Below are 19,966 nucleotides of genomic sequence, written 5' to 3'. Positions count from 1 at the left end.
CGCGGCGGCTGCGCACGGCGGGGCCGCCATGAGCGACGGGCGGCTGCGGCGGGTCCGCGACCGCGTCCGGCCCTTCCCGGACTTCCCCGTGCCCGGCGTGCTGTTCCGGTGGGGCGGGATGGGATGGGGATGAGGATGGAGACGGAACTGGGGATGGGAATGGGGCCAGACCAGGGATGGGACCAGGGATGGGGGTGGAGACGGGGGGTGGGATGGGGATAGGACTGGGACTGGGGAATGGGATCGGGATGGGAATGGGACAGGACTGGGACCGGGATCAGAACCAGGGCCGGGGATGGGGCCGGAACCAAAACTGGGGCCGAGCCCGGGGATGGGACCAGGGCCGGAGATGGGAATAGGATTGGGACTGGGGATGGAGCCAGGGCCTGGAAAGGAACAAGGACAGGGCATGGGAATGGGACCGGGGATGGAGCCGGGCCGGGGACGGAGCCGGGCCGGGGGACTCGCTGCCGGCTCCTCTCTCCAGTGCCCATCCCTGCAGCTGTCAGTACCAGGACCCTTCCCTGCGCTCCGGAGCTCAGTGGATGGAGCCTGAGCAGCCCCCGGAGGTCACTCACTCCCTGCCCTCCTTCATTGCAGCGATATCAGCCCCTTGCTGAAGGATCCTGTGGCATTCGGGACTTTGATTGATCTTCTGGAGGATCATGTGAGGGCATCATTCCCCAAAATTGACTTCATTGTGGGTAAGTGTTGGTTAAACATGCCTGAGGCCAGGGCAGAGTAGCATGTCCCAGGGGGGAAGCATGGGGTGACCCATCTGGAATTCTGTGGCCCCCGGACATGAGAATCACCTGAACGTTGGCCTCTGTCATGTGGTAACACCAGGACAGGTATACCCTTAACCTCATCCTGTAATTTCCTGAAATACTGGTTTGGATGTTGAAGGTGCCATCTGATGATACTTCAGTGCCAGTTTCATAGTTTGTTGCTTCCATTGTTAAAAAAGAGGGAATACAGAAAGCCTGCCATGCCTAGTCCCTGTTGCAGGCAGACCCTGTTCCAGCTTGTTTTCCTTCTCAGAAGCCTTTTCAGGCCAACACGAACAGCCTTTGTGGCAATGATAAGACCTTGCAGCACACCTGGGAAAGTGCTGAGGAAGGCAGAGCTTGGGCTGGGCGATAGCCCAAGGGTCAGGGAGCACAGACCAGACCTGGGCCAGGTGTCTTGTGATAAGTGAAGTCTGTGCCCAAAGGTGCAAAGTCTCTGGTTGTGTGGCCAAACTGATACTGAGGCTCTGCTGAGCTTATCTCTTAAGGAAAAGAGCCAGAAGGGAGGGAAATGTGCTGATGGGGCTCCCTGTGGAGCCCTGGAGCCCCTCAGCAGCACATCTGGGCAAGCACAGGAGTGTGGTGTGTTTTCAACCCTCAGAAGGGACTGTAAGAGCAAATTGCTTCTAGAAACCCCCTTGAATGGGAGGATAAAATGGAGGTATGCAAAGACCCTCCCCCAGTCAAATGGCTCCAATCTGAGCAATGGGACAAGAGGAAGCAGCCTCAAGGGAGGTTTAGGTTGGATATCAGGGAAAATTTCTTCACTGAAAGAGTGGTCAGGTATTGAAATGGGCTGCCCAGGGCAACTGTGGAGTCACCATGCCTGGAAGCGTTCAAGAAACATGTGGATGTGGCACCTGGGGACATGGTTAGTGGTGGCCTTGGCCAGGCTGGGGGAACGATTGAATCTGATGGTCTCAGAGGCCTTTTCCAACCCAAACAATTCCATGATTCCTGTGCTCTGCTCCCCCCAGGCCTGGATTCCCGTGGATTCCTCATTGGGACCCCTCTGGCCCAGAGGCTGGGGATTGGCTTTGTGCCCATACGGAAAAAGGGGAAACTTCCTGGTCCCACCGAATCCGTGTCCTATGCCCTGGAATATGGCAAGGTAACACCCGGGAAGGGCAGGGGAGTCTGGGGCAGGGCTGGGGGTGTCAGCGAGGGGATGGGTGATAAAACCAGCGGGGTGGTCCCAAACTGAGTTTCTGATGCCATGGACAGTCTGCCCAACCTTCAGGAATGGCTCTGAGCTGCTCCGTCCCTGAGCCACAGACACATGGTTCGTGCCAGTGACTGGTTTTTGATGCTGTGCTGTGATTTTTTTGGGGGGTTGGTGCTAAGACTTGATGCTAAATCGCTTTCTTTGGCTTGAATTCAGGGGCATGACCACGGAGAGTGTTTCCCACTCTGCCAGTAAGTGCTCTAAGTCATTGCCTTCCTGCATGGCTTCCGAAGTCCTGCTCTGTAACCCCGTGGCTACTCCGCATTCAGAGCTGAGCTTTGAGCCTAATAATGTGCAACCACCACTAGTAACTAACAGCAGCAGAACCCCCAAACCCAGGCCTTACCATGGGGACCGTTTGGGCCAACCCCTGCCTGGGACAAGCTCAGCTGACACAGGACGTGCCGGTGCCGCTTTGGATCTGGCTTAGGCAGAGCTCTCCAGTGCATTACAGGAGATTTTCCTCACTGGAGAACTGCTCTGAGATAAAATTCCACAATAACTCACATGATGAATGTTCAGGATCTTGACATGCCAGAGGGTTGGCCCAGCAATCCCCTCCCTGCTCTGTGTTTCCATGGCGCTCCCCTGTAGCTGGAATATGAGTTCTTTGGGATTTTTGGTGCTGCGTGTTTAGGTCGATCCTGCTGAGGACTTGTCTCTGTTCTACCATGTGTGGAACCAGCAGCTGATGAAGAGCTTCTCTCTAAGGCCAGACTAAAATGAAGCTGCTCTTTCCACCCTGCAGGCCGAACTGGAAATCCAGACTGATGCGGTTGAACCGGGACAGAAAGTGGTTATAGTGGATGATTTGCTGGCAACTGGAGGTGAGAGAAGCTCGTGTGACCCATGTGCCCATGTGTGTTCATAGAATCATGGAAGGGTTTGGGTTGGAAGAGAGCTTAAAGCTCATCTCATTCCACCCCCTGCCATGGACAGGGACACCTTCCACTAGACCAGGTTGCTCCAACCTGGCCTTGAAAACTTCCAGGGGCATGCACAACCTCTCTGGGCAGCCTGTTGTCAGCAGCAGGAGTGGCTGTGGGGTTAGAAGCTGCTCCTGGAGTGAGTATGTTTCTCTCCCCCTCCACAGGTACCATGTGTGCAGCCTGTGAGCTGCTGAAGAGGCTGAAGGCTGAAATCCTGGAGTGCCTGGTGGTCATAGAGTTAAAACCCCTGAAAGGGTTGGAGAAGCTCAGTTCCATCCCTTTCTACTCACTGCTGCAGTATGACTGAGGAGGAGCGGGGAGGAGGGAACACTGGGAACAAATTTGGGGCTTTATCCAGTAATTCTGAGTCACAAGGGGGTGGGCAGGGGGGAAACACACATTTTGATCACGACCAAATGCTATTCAGTCCTAAATCCTTTTCCAAGCAGTGTGGTGAGTGTAATGAGCCCTTTTGGAGTTCATCCTTTTGGGAAGAAGGAACAGCCTGATTGATTGGGAGGGGATGGAGACCAAGATGCAGCTTTTTAGGAGAGCAAAGTGACAATGCTACTGTAGAGCAGGAGAGCTCTGGCAGGGCACCAGCATTCACTGGGGGTTGAGCTGTGCCTGTCAGCCTCCAAGGAACCTGCTAAAAATTTGCCAAAGGAACACGGGAGACGGGCAAAAAATGGTTATTTCTCTCAGGGATAAATCCTGGGGGATGGTCGGGTTGCTCTGTGCTGTTGCTCACACCAGAAGAAGTTGTGCTTGCCAAGAGGAACTAGGTGTCTGCTGTGTCCTTAAATCAGGATGTTGCTGGTGTAGATGAGCTCAATCACCATGTTTTTCTTCCCTGGAGACCACAGGCAGCTCTTGTTCAGCACAAATTCCCAATTTTCTGCACCATACCCGACTCCCTGTGTTGATTTCCCTCTGCTGTGGTGTCTTGTCAGGATGTTGAAAGGCTAATGCCAGTTCAGAACCTGCTCTTGGTAGAAGTTTGGTGTCAGATAAGGCCACAGCAAAGGTGTTCAGTGGTCTCAGGTGTGTGATGGATGATGGGGTTTGGAGATGCTTCCTCCAGCACAGTTCAGTGTGGTCACAGCTAAAACTTGTTGTGCCAAAACTTCCACATGCCTGAAAACATCAGGGACTGTCTCTGTCCCAGCAGGGACTGGACTCACGGGTAAAATAAACATGGATTTATTTTTATGTTTTCTAAACTGTCTCAGAGCTGTTCTTGCAGTAGCTGAAGCCGTTAATGACCCTTGTGAGCATCTTCCTCCAAACCCAGGTGGTCAGTTCAGCAAGGCTGTGGTGTGAGCTCCCAACGCTTGGAAGGAGTTTTTTTCCAGGGAGTTCAGGTACCTTTTCTCTAGACCTTGCACAACCTCTGGCTGGAGGGGGGGCAGACCAAGCCCCTCCAGCTCAGCTCCCCTTTTTCCATCCAGTACATGGGGCCACCTCACACCCAGCCCTTAACACTTCTAAGGACTATTCCAGCTATTTTTATCCCCATTTCCTGAAAAGCCACTTCAGTGCTGCTCAGTTTACGCTGAGAACCACCGTTCCCTTGGGATCAACCTATCCCAGGGCACTTCTTTCACAGCCAGCCCTTGTGGGGAGCCAAGGGAGGCAGCACCTCACATACTTGGCACAAGGAGAGGGTCCATGCTGCGGGGGAGAGAAGGGAAAAGTCAGTTCCACCCCAGAGAGCCATGGAAAGCAGCTGCGTGCCGGGGAAGCAGCGTCAGCCCTGCCAGTGCCAGGGCTGGCTGCACACGGGGCCAGGAGGTGACATCAGGGAACGTAGGGACAGTGCCTGTGGGTTGCCAGCAGTCCCTGATGTCATTTGCTTGGAGAGACAAGGCTGTGCAGAGGTGGCTTCCAGGTGGGAGAAGAGGAGCAGAACGGGAGCTTGCTCCGAGCTCTCCTGGGGTACACAGGTGGCTGCCAGGCTGCTGAATCCAGCTCCTCTCCAGTCCAGCTCCTGGAATCCAGCTCCTCTCCAGTCCAGCTCCTGGAATCCAGCTTCTTTCCACCACGGTGAGGTCCTTGAGCATGGCTGATAGCCCAGCCTACCGCAAAGGCCCCTAGCTTCACACCCAAGAGCCCCCCAGCCTTGCACCCCAGCCCTGTGTATCTCTCCAGTTCCTGGGCTGGGTTTAAACCCTCCTCCTCCCTAGAAACCGGGCAACCTCCTGCCAGCAGTGCCTGCGAACTGGGCTGCACACAGCAAGCAGGGGCCTGGAGGAAGACAAAGAGGAGGAAGGTCTGCCTGCTCCCTTGGGAAGAAGTGCTGTAGGATCTCTGATGCTGCCTGACTTAAACCTGGCACTTCAGGTGGGGAATCTGGCCAGGACTAGCATAGGATGAAGGGATGAAGGAGAGTCACCTTTCTCTGCAAGTCCTTGATGGCTCCTGCTCCAACCAGCCCAGTTTGGCTCGGGAAGCAGTGTAAGGTGTGTCTGATGTGGCACTGGGCAGCTCCCACCTCCTCCCCTGCACCCACACTGCCCTGACCCAGGCACTGTGCCAGCCCAGCACTTCTGAGCAATCCTCACCCTCTTTGTCCCTCTTCCCAAGCCACTTCAGCCGAGTGGCCTGGTCTTTCCCCTGGGAAAAAGCCCCCCCTGCACACCCCAGCCCTGCCTGCTCCCATCCCTGCAGGAGCTGCTCCCCCGTCCCCATTTACAAAAGCTGCTTTCAGCTCCCTGCAAACCCACGCTCACTTTTTCCAGTAAGTCTTTCTCCAGGAGCTGGATGAGGACCCAGCCCTTCCCGGTGCCAATTGCCATGGAGAACCACGAGACAGGCAGCTCACGGAGGAAGAGTGCTGGGTTAACACAAGTCAGCTATATTTAAAACATTTAATACAAATATGTTTTGACAAGTCCTGTAGTTGTTTCCAGTGACGGCTGGAAGATGCATTTTCCCTCCCTTAAAAACAGAACAAGGCCCAAAGCTCCAAGAACGTCAACTTGTGACTTTCTCTCTCACTCCTTCCTGCCTGTCACCCTCTCACCTCACCCTGCCCCGTCCTGCCTTCACCCCACCAGGACCCAGTTCATGGAAGAGACCTCAAAAATTAGATCTTCAGGAGAAACACCCTGCATTAAAACTTCAGTAGAACACAGGAAAGCCAAGAAGAGGTTCCTCAGCTCGTTTTCATCGCTTGCATTGTCACCCCAGGATGTAGGATTGCTTGAGGATTAGGGGAACTACAGCCCTCATGGGTCCCACCCCAGGATCCCTTAAATAAAAAATTAAGGCATTTTGCCCTTCCTCAGATGCCCCTGAGGATAAGCCTCCCATCAGCCCACACCAGAACCCAGAGTGCAGTGGGGATTTGCTACATTTAGAGGAGATTGCGCAGGGCAAACCTCGTTCCCTAGGGGGCTCAGAGGGCTTCCGCCTCCTTCGCCGCCTTGGTGAGCCTCTCAGTGATGAGGCCAAGGTCCTTCTCTTTGTCCAGCTTGATGTAGGTGTCTGTCCTGATGGCGTGGATGCCCACCCAGTCGGGCAGGAGCTCCGCGAAGAGCCGCAGGTGCTTCTCCATCTCAGCTGCGAACAAGGAACAGGGCGTCAGAACTTGCCTCCCCAGCCTCTTCCCCCTGCAGAGACCCCCCCCGAATTCCTACCAGGTGCCATCAGCTCGTCGTAGCTGTCGCCCAGGCGGGCACAAACCACCTCCATGGGCAGCGCCTGCTTCTTCTCAGCCACAAAGACGCTGCGCAGGACTCGGGCCATGGCCGGCAGCCGGCCCAGCATGGCCACGCGCTCCTCCTGCTGCGTGTCCCGCGTCATCAGCGCCTGCAGCTTCCGCGCCTCCTTCGCCCGGATCTGGGGAGCAGAGGAGATGGGGTGAGGCCCAGGCAGCACCCCCAGCACCCACCTTTCATCCAGGACAGAATTACTCACCCTGTCGAGGAGCGCCTGGGACACCCCTTTGAGAGCACTGGTGGTGCTGGCAGGGGACGGTGCTTTGGAAAGCACCGGTTCCCCCGCACCGGCTTCGGCTGTTCTTAAGGCCAGGTTGGCAAGAGCTTTTTCCATCTGCTCATGTGGAAGAAGGAGGAGGAGTTGGATTACAGATCAGGCTGGAGGAAGGAGAAGTTTCCCCTCTGCTGCCCCTGCCATCACCCTTCAGCCCAGCGATCCCAACCCAGTGCTCCCAGCTCATCCCTGTCTGCACAGAGGAGTTTGAGGGGCTTCATAGAATCATGGAATGGTTTGGAAGAGACCTTAAAGCCCATCTTGTTCTACCCCCTGCCATGGGTAAGGACCCCTTCCACATCCCCGGTTGCTCCAAGCTCCATCCAACCCGGCCTTGGACACTTCCAGGGATGGGGCAGCCACAGCTTCTCTGGGCAACTTGTGCCAGGGCCTCCCCACCCTCCTAGGGAAGAATTTCTTCTCAATATTCTATCTAACCCTGTCCTCTGGCAGTGGGGAGCCATTCCCCCTTGTCCTGGCACTCCAGGCTTTGTCCAAAGTCCCTCTCCAGCTCTCCTGCAACCCCTTTAGGCACTTGAAGGGGCTCTAAGGTCTCCCCAGAGCCTTCATTTGTCCAGGCTGAACACCCCCAGCTCTCCCAGCCTGTCTCCAGAGCAGAGGAGCTCTAGCCCTTGGATCATCTCTCCCAGCATCAACACCAGTCCTGCACCACAATCTGCAGCACCACCAGCCAGGTTTGTGTCCCACCTGCCTCAGGTCCTGTGGCTCTGGAACAATCCCTCCCAACCCCTGGCCGGTCGCATCTTCTTAGAGAGATGGCACAGACAGAGCCAGACCCCAGCCCTGACTCACCTTGGGGCTCAGCATCCCCCGAGCTGTGCTCAGCACCTCCTGGGCCGTGCTCAGCCTGTCCTCCTGCGGCGGCCGCGGCAGCTCCACGGGGCTGATGTCCGGCACCTCATCCACATTGAAGCGGGGATGCCAGCGGGTCAGCTTCTCCTCTGGCACCTCCAGGGGAGGGCTGAGAGCGGCCAGGAATGCCTGAAGAGGAGCAAGAGCTGTGTCGTGGCACCAGGTATGGGGAAGTTGGCTGTTGCCCTGCGCTCCCAGCATGGCTTGGCAACACATGGAGGGAACTCAGAGCCCACCCACACCTGCTGCCAAGAACATCCCATGGGAACCAGCCACGTCCTTCAGCCTGTCCTTTAGTTGTCCTAGATAGTGACAACCCCAGGGCCCCAAAGCAGGGGGTGCCAGGTGCCCCTCACCTTGTGGTGCTGCTTGACGATGTTCACCAGGTTCCGACGGAATTCCTTCCTGCGCTCCAGCAACCGCGATGCTGACAGGTGAGGGCGACCATCCACCTTCTCCTCTGCAAGGAGGAACACGAGCATCACCCACAGCACCTCCCCAAACCTTGGGAGCCTCGGGAAGGATGGGATCAGAGTCCCACCATAGGGCTGAGTCACTGCCACAATCACTGCCCTGCATCTTCCCTCTTGTCGCAAAAGCGTTTCCCATTTTCAACGTGCTCAGGCCTGCAGATGATTATTTAATGGACCAAGCAGAGCATCTCTATGGATTCAGAGATCTTAGCCGGGACTGAGCACACTCCAGCTCTTGGACACCCCAAAACCATATGTACCTTCTCCCACCACTGGCTCCAGCGTGAGCTGGTACTCGGACTTCTTCCTGCCATCACCAAACGTGGGGATGTTCTTCTCCTGGCGCAGCCGGTACGAGGTGGGATAAACAGCCTTGATCTGCCCCACATGATGCTCCTCAAACTGCCTGCAACAGCACCCCGAGAGGTTGGGGACCCCAAGAGTCATCAGCCCTGACAACTTCAGCTGGGACCCCAAAAGGGGCTGCTGGGACCCCAAAAGGGGCTGCCCAGCGCTGCCGACTTACCTGCGCATCATGTCCTGCACCCCCTGCTTGACCTTGGCGAAGGTGATGGTCTCGGCGCGGTTGAAGAGCATCCCGGCAATGGTGTCCAAGCTGCGGAACATCTCTGCCAGCACCTTAAACTTGTAGGGCAGCGTGAGCCCTGGGGGCAGGTCCTGAGCAAGGGTGTGGAACCGCTGGTATGCTGGGGGCTTCTCTCTGAAGAAAGAAAGAAGGTTCTAGATAGACATTGGCCAGGACAGGGGTCCTGCTGCTGACCCCAGACAGTGGGACCCACCTCCCATTCCCATTCCAAAACCCTTCCCTCAGCAACCTGTGCCAGCATCAGGGTCACATCACCTGGAAACAGTGACATCCCAGTGCTCAGGGTAGCTTGGGCCACGCTCAGAATCCCCACACGCCCTCATGGGGTAGGAAGACACCCACAAAACCACTGTGGGGCTGTGGCAACTGCTGGGACACCTTGATTTTCCCTCAAAATCACTCCCTGGCTGCTCCTCACCCGGCCTCTGCCGCACTCGCTGCTGCTCCAGTGTCCCTGGATGGCCGTGCTCCTGGTGTGGCTTCACTTTCCGCTTTCCTCTGCCGGATCCGCAGCTCCAGCTGCCGCACTCGCTCCAGGCGGCCCCGCAGGTCTGTGCTGGTCCCACTGGGCACAGATGGCAGCTGGGCCAGCTCCTTCATCCTCTGCAGGCGGCCCCGCAGCTCGGCCACGTCCTCCTGGGTAGGGAGGGGACACGGGGTCACAGCAGGTCACAGCACCAAATCCACCCCCAACGGGAGCAAAGAGCCGGGATCACCCCGTACCCGCTGCAGGCGCCGGGCTGTCCCCGGGGAGGCTGTGCCAGGCTGTGTCCCCCTGTCCTGCTGTGAGCTGGGGGTGGTCGGGAGGGGCACTGCCAGGTCCTGCGAGGAGGGTGTCAGGGGTTGAGCAGTGGTCAGCAGAGAGAGGTTGGTGGCCTGCAAGAGACAGAGGAGAGTTAGAGGCTGCCCAGGGAAACCACCCATCCAGACCCTTTCCCCGGTGCCCCCCAAAAGTCCTGCACTGGGGGGGTAGCCATAGGGGTTTCTGCACTAGGGACAGGGGCAAGTCGGGGGGAAGGGTCTGCATCAAGAGAAGGGGGGCAAGTTCTGGGAGTCCTGGGGGCAAGACAGGATAAGGGGGGAGTCTCCATCAGGAGAATGGGGGGCAAACTCTGAGGGTCCTGCACGAGGGGTAGGGGGCAAGCCTGGGGTTGGGGACAGGGAGAGATCTGCACCAAGAGAAGGGGCAGGAGGTTTGGGGGTCCTGCACTAGGAAAAGGGGTCAAACACTTGGTGGGGCCTGCTGATTTACAGTTCCTCACCCACCCACTCCCCTCCTCCCCTTATCCTCTCCCATCTCCATTTTACAGCCGCGTGCCGGAGGAAGCGGCCATCGCCGATCCCCCCATCTCCCTACCGCGTCCGGAGACCCCGGTTCCGCATCCCGGGGTGGCTCCAGCCTCTTCCGCGCCGACTTCCCGCTCGGTTCCCCGAACCGGGCTCCGACTGGCGACTCCGCTTCCATGTCCCGGCGGCTCCTCTTCCTGCCCGCCAGCCCCCGCACGGCCGGGGATTCCCCGCCGGCCGGAGTGCGCGGCGAGCGGAGCAGCGGCGGTGGGCAGGCATTGAGCCCCGCCGGGGCACCACCATCCTCCTCCTCCCGGGGCACCGAAGCACCGGCGAGGGCGGCCTTGAGCCGGTGGCCGCCGCCGCGCTTGGCCGGGACTCCGGTGGCCGCTTTTGTCTGGCCGAAAAAGTTGGTGATGCGGAGCTGGGCCATGGCGGCGCCCCTGGTGCCGGGTCCCGATGCCGATCCCGGTGCCGGGTCCCGGTGCCGGTCCTGGGGACACGCGGGCTCGATCCCGCGCGCGGTTCTCGCTTGGCGGGAGCCCGCGCGCCGAAGCCCCGCCCACCGGGGCGGCCGGTAGCGGTCACGTGGGACGGAATTGGCGCCACTGGGCTCTTAAAGGCGCCGCGTCTCCCGGAGCGGGGCCGCACGTGGGGTCCGAGCGGCCTGCGCGGCTGCGAGGGCGGCCGGGACAGCTCCGGGGGAGCGGGGTCCGACATTCCCGGTGCCGCAGCGCCCGAGTCGGGAGCCGGCTAATGTACCAAGGGCAGAGATGGAGATTGTCCACTCCCACTGGTGCAGGGGACTGCAAGCTGAGGGGACCCTCAGCGGAGGGAGAGTGGGGCAAAAGCAGGGCAAAAGCAGGGAAATAACATCTGGAATGTTGGTCACTCCTCATCTGCTTTCCTCGATGTGCATGGGGCCATGCCTTGCCTGGCTTCTGTTACGAACTCCATGGTGGCATGAGGTCCCTCTAGGGACCAGCCATAGGAATGAGGGGCTCTGGAGGCACCCGCAGCATCCCCCTACCATCATCCCGTTCCCACGCTGTGGCTGTGTGCTGTTGGCAGTACCCAGGGGTGGGAGCAGGCTCTGGCCCATCATCCACTGCCTGCCTGGGCACTCAGGCTGTGCCCACAGCACATTACAGAACCGCAGTGTCTCCAGCATCTCCCTTAAAACCTGAGCAAGGCCGGATTTGGCTGAGCGAGGCAGGGCTCTGGGGTGCCATTCCCAGTGCCCATTTACTTCCAGAACCTCCATTCCCGAGCCTGGCTGCGGGTGCTCAGGGTTGGGTTGGGAGCTGGATTGGCATGCACCACCCTTTCCTGGATATGTTCTGGGTGGGGGGATGCACTGGAGGGTTGCAATGGTAATTCCCATATCCAGGTCTCACAGACACGGTGAACTTCACGTCTTGGCAACGACAAGTGTTTAATTAACACAACTGGATCCCTCCAGGTCCCAGAAATGAGGATGGATGCTCAGGGTAGTTTGGACAGCCACAGCCCACCCCAGCTCCCACGAGAGGCTGTGCCTGCCAAACCCATGGGCACATGCATTTGGGGACCCTCAGCCCCATCCTGCCCATGTTTTGGGGGGTTATGTCACAGCCCCATCCTGCCCATGTTTTGGGGGGTTATGTCATGGGTAGAGGTGTCCAGATGGCTGGGGCTTGGGCACATCTGGGGAGGGGGGAAGAGCCCCTGGAATTCTGGAAAAAACTCAGGGATGAGTGTGGGGACCAGGCCAGCAGTGTGCCAGCTGGATGCCAGTTTATTAACTGTGTAGGGAAAACAAGCCCGGGGAAGCCAAGGAATGTGGAGAATTTCACGGGTTGATGGTTCCTGTTAGGGGCTGGTGGTTACCAGCACTGCCAGGTCCTGCCTATGTCACTGGCCATGCTGTCCATGCCACCAGTTGTGCCCAGTGCCCCACTGGAACTCAGCTCGAGATGCAGAGGTGAGCACAGCTCCCAGCTCCTGAGGTATGTGACCCCAACTCCCCTCACCTGGGCTCCCAACTCCATGGGTGTGTGGGGCTGTGTCTGGGTCCCCAGGGTGTGCAGTGGGCACCCAGCTCTGGGGACATGGGACTGTGAATCCAGCTCCAGGGGTATAGGATCATGCTCCCAGGTCCAGGGATATAGGATCATTCACCCTGTTCCAGGGACACAGCACCCAGCTCCAGGGGTGCACCTCAGCTCCTGGGGGAGCACACGGGAGCTCCCCACTCCCGCACAGCAGCTCTCAGCCCTGGAGCACCGAGAACAAAAATTCGGCAAAAATTAGCTCCGGCTTCTTCTTCTTTTTCTTTTTTTTTTTTTTTCCTCTTCTTTACAAAATAAACAGGAAACACATCAGCTTTTTTATTATTATTATTATTTTTTTAGCTTGATATTTTTCCCCGGGACCCGGGAGGCAGCGGGGCCGGTGCTGAGCGCGGCCCACTCGTGTCAGCAGTGGCGGGCGCGGTGCCGGCGGGAGGCGCTGGGGCCGCGCCGGCCCCGCGGGGGGGGGGGGGGGGGGGGGGGCGGGCGGTGCCGCTTTATAAAGCGGCGGGCGCGGGGCGGGGGCAGCGCCTCGGAGTGCCGCGGGACCGGGCAGCTGTACCGGCACCGGGCACCGGGCAGCGGGGCCTGCCCAGCCCCGGCGGGGCGGAACGGCTCGGAGCGGCTCGGGCCGGTCCCCCGCCGCCGCCGCCGGACGGGATGCAGCTGCGGGTGTTTCTAGCGGGGCTCTACTGGCTGGTGCTGCCGCTCTCCCTGCTCGCCGGTGAGTGCGGGGCGCGGGGGGGCCCCCCCCAAACGTGGAGCGGGTGGCGGGAGGATGCCCCCCGGGCGTGGAGCGGCTGGGTCGCCCCGCAAGTGGAGCGGGTGGCGAGAAGATCCCGCGGTGTGAACCGGGCGGGACCCCCCGCGCGTGACTCGGGAGTCTCTCCCACACGTGAACCGGGTGGCGAGGAGATCCCCCCGCGCGTGAACCGGGTGGCGAGGGGATCCCTCCAGTGCGAGAACGTGGCGGGTCCTTCCGCGCGTGGAGCGGGTGGCGCGGGGGTCCCCCCACGCGTGAGCCCGCGGCTGTACCGGCTGCTGCGGCCGCTCGCCGGTGACTGCGGGGTGCAGGAGTCTCCCCCACGCGTGGACTGAGGGGCGCGGGAAGTTCCCCCCCATGCGTGAACCGAGAGGTGCGGGGGCCCCCCCCGCGCGTGGAGCTGGCGGCGGGGGAAGTTCCCCCCGCGCATGAACTGAGGGGCGACTGGATCCCTCCATCTATGAAGCCCCGGGGGGTGGGGAGAAACCGACCCGGGAGGAGCCGCCGGTGACTCCGGGGGGTCGGTGGACGGACGGGGGGGTGGTGCTGTGCCCCCACGGGGTGATCACCCTGTGTCCCTCCCCTGGCGTGACCGAGACGACTCGCGGGTAACGCTGAGACTTTCCCTGGGCTGGTGGGGAGGAGAGGTGCGTGTGTGTCGTGTGTGTCCCCCCCCTGCCCTGTCACTGGGCACCCGCTGGGGGCGAAGTGACCCAGTTTGAGCAGTGCCGTGTCACCCCACTCGATCTGCTGTGGTTGCAAGGTGGGGGTGAGGAGGGTGCTGAGGGCTTAGGTTGGGCGATGCCGGAGGGGCAGCTGGCACCCATCCCATCTCTGTGCCCGGGTACATCCTGGGGAGCAAGGTGCCCACCCCAGCCCCCGCTGGTCCCCAAGCTGCCACTGGCCCCTTCCAGGCACGGCTGGCCTTTGATGGCAGATGTGCCACCCACTGAGGCAACTGGCTGGCCACCGGCCTGGAAAATCCCCGTGTCCCGGGACGCGCAGGACAAGAATTGGCTCTTTGAACCCCCGCTGCTCCGGAGCCGCTTCGGGGACTCTCCGTTTGCGTAGACGCAAAGGAAAAACCTCTCTATAAACAGGATTGTTCAACGGGCTCCTTGTGCCGGGCACAGGCTGGGTCCGGCTGCCGCCAACACCAGGATCACACGACCTACACCGGGGGTCTGAACCCTGGGAAGTCCTGGCATGGCTTGTGGGGTAGCCTTAGTATGACTTTTGGGGTAGTGTCACCTGGAGAGAGGGATGTGCTCACAGCTGAGCAGCCCCGTTCCCAGCTGTGTTTTGGGCAGCAGAGCCAGGTTTTGGGGTGCCGGCTGTGCTGCTGGTGCAGGGCAAAGCCTCGCTGGCAGAGGAAGTCAGTGACTCTTGAAAAAGCTGCTTTTTCTTTGGTTTGCTGGGGCAGTGACTCAGAGCATCGCACAGGATGTGAGGAGGTTAATTATAACCCAGCCCACAAACAGGGTTGGGAAGAAGGGGCTGTGCTCCCTGGACAGGGGGTGCAACAGCTGGGCTGGGGCGCGGGAGCTGCCGGGTGCATCCCATGGGTGCCCAGGGTGACACGTGGCCTCTGGGCGCAGCCTCTCATGGGGCCCTCATTTCCCAATAATGCTGATTTGGCCCCAGATCATGCCAGACTTGCTTGGCTCTTCACACCACTCCGGCACAGGACATGCTGGGGACAGCCTGTCTCCCACAACTGGGGATATTGGTGGTCTTGATGTCTCCCTGGTGAGCTTGTAGGTGGCTTGTTTAAATTTGGGGCCCCACTTAGGCGGGGGCTCCCTTCTGCTCCAGCTGCTTGGGAAAATGGGGTGACTCAGCAGGGTCTGGGGGCTCTCGCACCTGCACCTGTGGGAAACTGAGGCCCGGGGGTATGTGGCTCGTCCCGCTGCACCTGGGTGGGAGCAAGAGCCCTGGAGCAGGACCCGCCTGCAGCCCTTCCTTCCCTGGCAATTAGGCTCTTCCCAAACGTCCGGAGGATGTTTGTTTGCGGCTCCCAGCCAGCTCGGGGCAATTGGAGAGGCAGGAGTTGGGCCCCACGGCGTGACCTGGGGTGGCCATGGCAGTCCCCCCACTTCCCACAGCTGGCAAAGGCACAGACCCCTATGGTGGGGGTCCCAGCCACGCCAGGGGCTGTATCCCCGCCTTGGCTCCATCCTGCCTAGTGGGATTCTGAAGTGCTCAGAGCCATTGGAGGGGGGGGCACAGCCTACAGGTGGGGGGACCAGGCACCCCTAGGCTGGGTGACAGTCCTGGCCATGCTGATCTGTGGTTCAGTGGTGCTTGGACAGAAGCGATGGGTAAGGGTGGCACCCCCCTCCTTGAGGCTGCAGTGCCCCTCGAACTGGGGGTCCTGATGTGAGGACACAGCCCCATCCTTGCCCAGCCAGGATGCTGGGGGGGTCCCTGGGGGTCCTGGGTGCTGCAGGGTCCGGTGCCCAGCTGGGTGCCAGTGGGTGTGTGGGCCGCAGGCAGCTGCCTCCTGCGGTCAGGTGCTTTTTATAAAACGAAGGGAAATAAAATAGAGGAGGAAAAAAAACTCTATAAAAAAAAAAGCAAAGCCACCACTGTCTCCAAGAGCAATAACTGCTGCTTCCTCCTCTGGTGGAGGGGGATGGGATGGAGGCACAGGGCCAGCTCCTGCCTGCCCAGGGTGCCCATCTCCCCAAGACTGAGCCCCCCACAGCCCCACTGAGGTGGCTGACACCGTGGGGGGCTCTCCAGGGGTGCAGAGGGCCCCCCTGGGTGAGGAGAGCAGGGTTTGGACACTGCTTGGCACTGCCATATGGCAGACACCTTCATGGCCCCGTGGGGAATATTATGGTGCATCTGGGAATGTCCTTGTGCGATGGGAATGTGGGTCCTTATATGTACATGGATGTCCCAGTGCTGAACCCATGGCTCTGGGGGTCCCAAGGGCTGCAACCATGGCATGGGGGAAAGGAGTGTCCCCTGGCACTGGGGTGGCACCTGTCGCCCAAGCCACTACATTCCCTGTCCCATAGCACGAGCTCCTGGCTGGTGCTGGGATTTCCCAGGCTGGCAGCTGTGGTACCCACTGGCACCCAGCCCGGAGCCTGGGGCATCTCCTGCGGCATCCCTGGGGAGCAGGGCCGGGAGCTGGTGGGATTGGGATTAACTTTCCACAAAAACAGGATACGGCGGGTGAACCGGTGGGGCTGTTCCCTCTTCCCGGAAGGAGAAGACAGAGTTGGGGCTGGGAATATGCTGGTGGCTGGCTCTGCCAGCCCAGGAGCTCGCTGCTTTGGGACTGATGGAATTTTGGGATGGGGAAAGGCTCTGTGGCTGGGATTCATCACCCTGCCTCTGGTTTGCAGCCAGCGGGTGGGTGAAGAGTGGGGGGTCCTTGGTGCAAAGTGACACCCTGGAGACCCTGTCAGGCTCCCTGGGCACCCCAGTTGGGGCAGGTTAACTGGGAGGCAGCTTGGCAGAGCTGCCCGGCTCCGACAGCTGGTAACGGACTCATGTCAACGAGCAGGGCAGGGAATTAAAGAGCTCTTCTAATTAATCCCAAGTGACAGCAGGTCCCCACAGAGCAGCAGCTGCGCCGGTGCCAAGTGCTGTGTGCACACCGGTGATGGTGCAAGGGTGTGTGGGGCTCTGCCAGCACTGGGGTGGGTCTGGGGAGCCCCCTTCCCCATCCAGTTGAGAATGGATCGATCCTGGAAGCTGGGTGGGTGCAGGATGGCACCTGGTTTGCAGGGAAGGCGCTATGTCAAACCCCAGTCCTCTGGCACAGCCGCCCTTCCCAGTGGAATGGGAAAGACTCTGGCACCAATTCTTCCTGGCTGCCCCCGTCTTGTTGATGGATCTCTGGGGTTCCCAATGACCCCCTTCCCCTCCCATGGGGAAATTAAAGGCTGGTGTGGATGAACCCTGGCACATCTCAGCCAGCTCCCTGGCTCTGTGATTTATCCTTCTCCCTGCTGATTTATATCGTTAATATTTCATGTGCTGCCAGCGCTGCTGGTGAACTCCATGGGAGCTGATCCGGATGCTCCTGGGGTCGCGAGGGGGAATTTGGGGCACCAATCCAGGATAACTGGCTTGGGATACAAGGCATATTCTCGATTCAGGCCCCAGTGAGACCCCGAGGTGGTGTGGGTTAGGGTGCTGCTTGCACAGGGAGGGGAATGGTGGGTACCATGGCACTGCACCCACCCACCCAGCACTCCTCGTGGGGATGGTGGGTGCAGGAGGGCAGGTTTGGTCTCCCCACCACACTCTCCCCACATGCCAAACTGGTTTTTCTCCCTGTGCCGGCGCTTTCCCACTGTCAGCACTGCGGGGAACCGGTTCCCTCTGACTGCAGGACGGAGCACCCACGCACCGCCGGCACGGCACGCCCCGGTGCAGCTCTGAGAGTGCCAAGCTAGGCACCGTGGGTGCTCCCAAACCAGGCTGTGCCATGCTGGGGTGGCACAGTAACCACCTGTTTTCCCCTCTCTTTTTCATTCTTGATCCCTAGTTGAAGCTGGCCACCCTGCCAGGAGCTTTCCTGGTGATGCCTTGAACTGGGGTGGAGGGTGAACTGCTCGTGGGTGCTGGTGGCACCAAAAAAGTGGGTCAGCATATGTGTGCTCCCCTGGTGCTCAGCAATGCCTGTGGGTCTCCCCACAGAGCCCACAATCCCTGTTCTCTGTGGGACCTCCAGCAATGCCAGCAGGGCTCTGTGGTGCCCTCTGTGCTGCCAGCACCTGTGACATGTCCATGGCTGGGCTGGGAGCTCACGGTGGGGCTGGTTCACCCAAAAGGTGGGCACTGGGGTGGGTGGGTGCTGGGATGGGGGTGCCAGTGGCCAAGTGGAGCCTGACTGGCTCCCACGGAAGCTGGAGCAGTGTCTCGCCCCCGTGCCGGGAAGGCTCCTCTTGGCCCCGTTGGCGCGGGAAGGGGAATATTTGCTCCATGAGATCATGGTGTGCCGAAACACAGCCAGCAACCCTCAGCAGCGTGCAGGAGGTGACACGTCCTGGGGTCACCGTGGGGAGGTGGCTGTTGGGTGATGGTCCTGGTGCCCCCACCGTGGGCTTCCTGTGCCCCCCAACCCTGCTCATGGTCTGGCTGCACTTCCTGGCACTGGGGACAGATGGAAACCCCATTGCAGGAACAGGGACCAGTTTTAGCCCCACTGGGTGCTGCGTGGGACGTGCCCTGAGTACATTCCTGGGTGCTCCCTCCCACTGCCCCTGCACCCTCTGAGGATGCCCCGGGGTGCTGGGCAGCTCACAGGGGGCTGCACCGTGTCCCCCCCAGTGGTGCTGTTCCCCACCTCAGGATGTGTTGTCCCACTGAGACCTCATAAACACAGGAAGGGCCGTGCCGGGCTGTGGCGCTGAGCACGTCCCTGGCGCCCAGCCGGCCTCCCCTCACCCCTCCAACCTCACGGACCAGGGGCTGTCCTCTGGGCCCTCCCCAAGTGAGGTGCCAAGGGGAGCAGGTCCTTGCCCTGGCTGCTCAGAGTCGGTCCCCAGCACTGGTTCCCTGTGACTGTCCTCTCCCTGGTGTTTCAGAGGGATTTCCCTACCCAGAGTGGGGTTCATCTGCTGCTGGGTGGGAGTGCAGGGATGTGTCCCTGTGGTTTGCGGGACAGGGGATGGAGGGATGCCCTGGGACTGCCTGTAGCAGGGGCACAGTGACGTAGCTCAGCCCCCCATGACTCTCCCCCTCTCCAGCCAGGCACTCATTTGGTGGGTGCCCATCACCGTGGCCTTGTGCTTGCCCTGTGGATGCTCCCAGCTCGTGCTGGTGCATGTGCTGGTGTCTGTCACTGTTCATGCAGTGACAGGAACACTCTGTGTCAGCCGGGGTGGCAGCTGCCCTGCCATGTCCCCTCTGTGCTATCCCTGTCCCCATCCCTGTTCCTGTCGCTGGCGGCAGCTCCGCAGGGCGCTGGCTTGACCCGGCTCCTCCGACGGTTTCATTCCTCCAAACAAGCTGTAATTTAGGTCTAAAAATAAGTGAGGGGGAAGGTGCCGAGCTGGTGGCACACCCAGAGTGGGGCTGGGTGCAGGTGAAGGGCTGTGGCAGCCCTGGGGGGGATCATGGGTGTGGGTCCCAGCCTGGCCGCAGGGGTCCCTTTAAAGTGTGGTTTTGTGGGAATGATGTGGAAACGCAGCAGATTTTGGTCATGGATCTAGTCCCCACGTATTTGGGACTTCTGGTGTCCCCCCTCTCTGTGCCACCCATGTGGGTCACCGCGAGTGATCCAGCCTGTGTCCCTCTTTTCCCATCAGCATCCGTGGGGGGAACTCGACCCCCTGTCCTACCTGGAATTACCCCAGAATCACCTGCCATTTTGGGCTGCCTCTCTTTTGGGGATCCCCAGGGCAGGGGGTGCAGCAGGGAGCCCTCCCCACATCACATCCCTATCCCTAACCCTGTCCCTCTGCCCCCAGCCTGCATTTTCCGCTTCAATGTCCTCTCCCTGGTGTACCTGCTCTTTCTGCTGATCCTGCCCTGGTTTCCAGGACCCAAACGGGGCTCTGCCACAGGTAAGGGGCTCATCATGGGGTGCAAGGAGTGAGCAGGATGGGGTGGGCAGCAGGGGGCCTGCCAGCTCCCCTCCAGTGGGCACCTGCCCTCCTGCCCTGTGGTTTCTCTGCGTGGAGCCTCACTCCGTTAATTATAACCCAGTGTGGCTATTAATAGCCCTCCTGAAATGGCCAGTTTGGAGCCTTATTAACCTAAGAACCTCAGGGCTGGGCAGTACCCGCCAGGGGGGCACACCACAAGCAGCCCCTCTGCCCGGGGGACGTGTCACGGTGGGTGCAGGTGGGCACTGGGTGCCCGTATCCCCGCCGTGCCAGGCTCTAACACCTGCCCCCAGCGCCTGGCATGGCCACAGCTAAAAGCTTTACCCTCTGAATATTTCATGGGCTCACACGGCCCTGGATCCCGGCGCTGCCGAAAGCCTTCGCCTGGATTTACAGGAA

The 19,966-nt window shown here is 60.1% G+C and overlaps 3 protein-coding genes across 4 annotated transcripts in view; 2 read left to right on the top strand and 1 right to left on the bottom strand.

The window, feature by feature from the left end:
- Positions 1-3: 3 nt before the first annotated feature.
- On the top strand, positions 4-4,165 carry APRT (adenine phosphoribosyltransferase). The gene is made up of 5 exons (XM_032700933.1): positions 4-108; positions 601-704; positions 1,766-1,899; positions 2,762-2,840; positions 3,107-4,165. Exons 1-5 carry the CDS (start codon positions 29-31, stop codon positions 3,247-3,249), a joined length of 540 nt encoding a protein of 179 aa, XP_032556824.1. The 5' UTR covers positions 4-28; the 3' UTR covers positions 3,250-4,165.
- Positions 4,166-5,779: 1,614 nt separating this feature from the next.
- On the bottom strand, positions 5,780-10,736 carry CDT1 (chromatin licensing and DNA replication factor 1). The gene is made up of 10 exons (XM_032701167.1): positions 10,249-10,736; positions 9,615-9,767; positions 9,310-9,527; positions 8,811-9,005; positions 8,545-8,690; positions 8,168-8,271; positions 7,752-7,940; positions 6,864-6,998; positions 6,584-6,785; positions 5,780-6,506 (listed from the first exon to the last, which is right to left on the bottom strand). Exons 1-10 carry the CDS (start codon positions 10,609-10,611, stop codon positions 6,343-6,345), a joined length of 1,869 nt encoding a protein of 622 aa, XP_032557058.1. The 5' UTR covers positions 10,612-10,736; the 3' UTR covers positions 5,780-6,342.
- A 2,116-nt stretch (positions 10,737-12,852) lies between these two features.
- PIEZO1 (piezo type mechanosensitive ion channel component 1) overlaps positions 12,853-19,966 on the top strand; it is a 24,621-nt gene continuing 17,507 nt past the window's right edge. For both annotated transcript variants that reach the window (XM_032701211.1, XM_032701210.1), the window contains exons 1-2: positions 12,853-12,953; positions 19,430-19,525. In XM_032701211.1, coding sequence (XP_032557102.1) covers positions 12,890-12,953; positions 19,430-19,525 — 160 coding nt within the window. In that variant the 5' untranslated portion in view covers positions 12,853-12,889. The remainder of the gene's footprint in view (positions 12,954-19,429; positions 19,526-19,966) is intronic.

This window comes from Chiroxiphia lanceolata, chromosome 13, assembly GCF_009829145.1.
Source record: "Chiroxiphia lanceolata isolate bChiLan1 chromosome 13, bChiLan1.pri, whole genome shotgun sequence".
In the NCBI taxonomy this organism is placed as follows: Eukaryota; Metazoa; Chordata; class Aves; order Passeriformes; family Pipridae; genus Chiroxiphia; species Chiroxiphia lanceolata.
This window is presented reverse-complemented; position numbering and strand designations above follow the sequence as displayed.

Coding starts and splice junctions, on each gene's coding strand:
- APRT (XM_032700933.1), top strand. CDS start 29: ATGAGCGACGGGCGGCTGCGGCGGGTCCGCGACCGCGTCCGGCCCTTC. Junction 705..1,765: donor CAAAATTGACTTCATTGTGG/GTAAGTGTTGGT, acceptor TGCTCCCCCCAG/GCCTGGATTCCCGTGGATTC. Junction 2,841..3,106: donor TGATTTGCTGGCAACTGGAG/GTGAGAGAAGCT, acceptor CCCCCTCCACAG/GTACCATGTGTGCAGCCTGT.
- CDT1 (XM_032701167.1), bottom strand. CDS start 10,611: ATGGCCCAGCTCCGCATCACCAACTTTTTCGGCCAGACAAAAGCGGCC. Junction 9,528..9,614: donor CAGCCCGGCGCCTGCAGCGG/GTACGGGGTGAT, acceptor CTCCCTACCCAG/GAGGACGTGGCCGAGCTGCG. Junction 6,999..7,751: donor GGGGGATGCTGAGCCCCAAG/GTGAGTCAGGGC, acceptor CCACATGAGCAG/ATGGAAAAAGCTCTTGCCAA.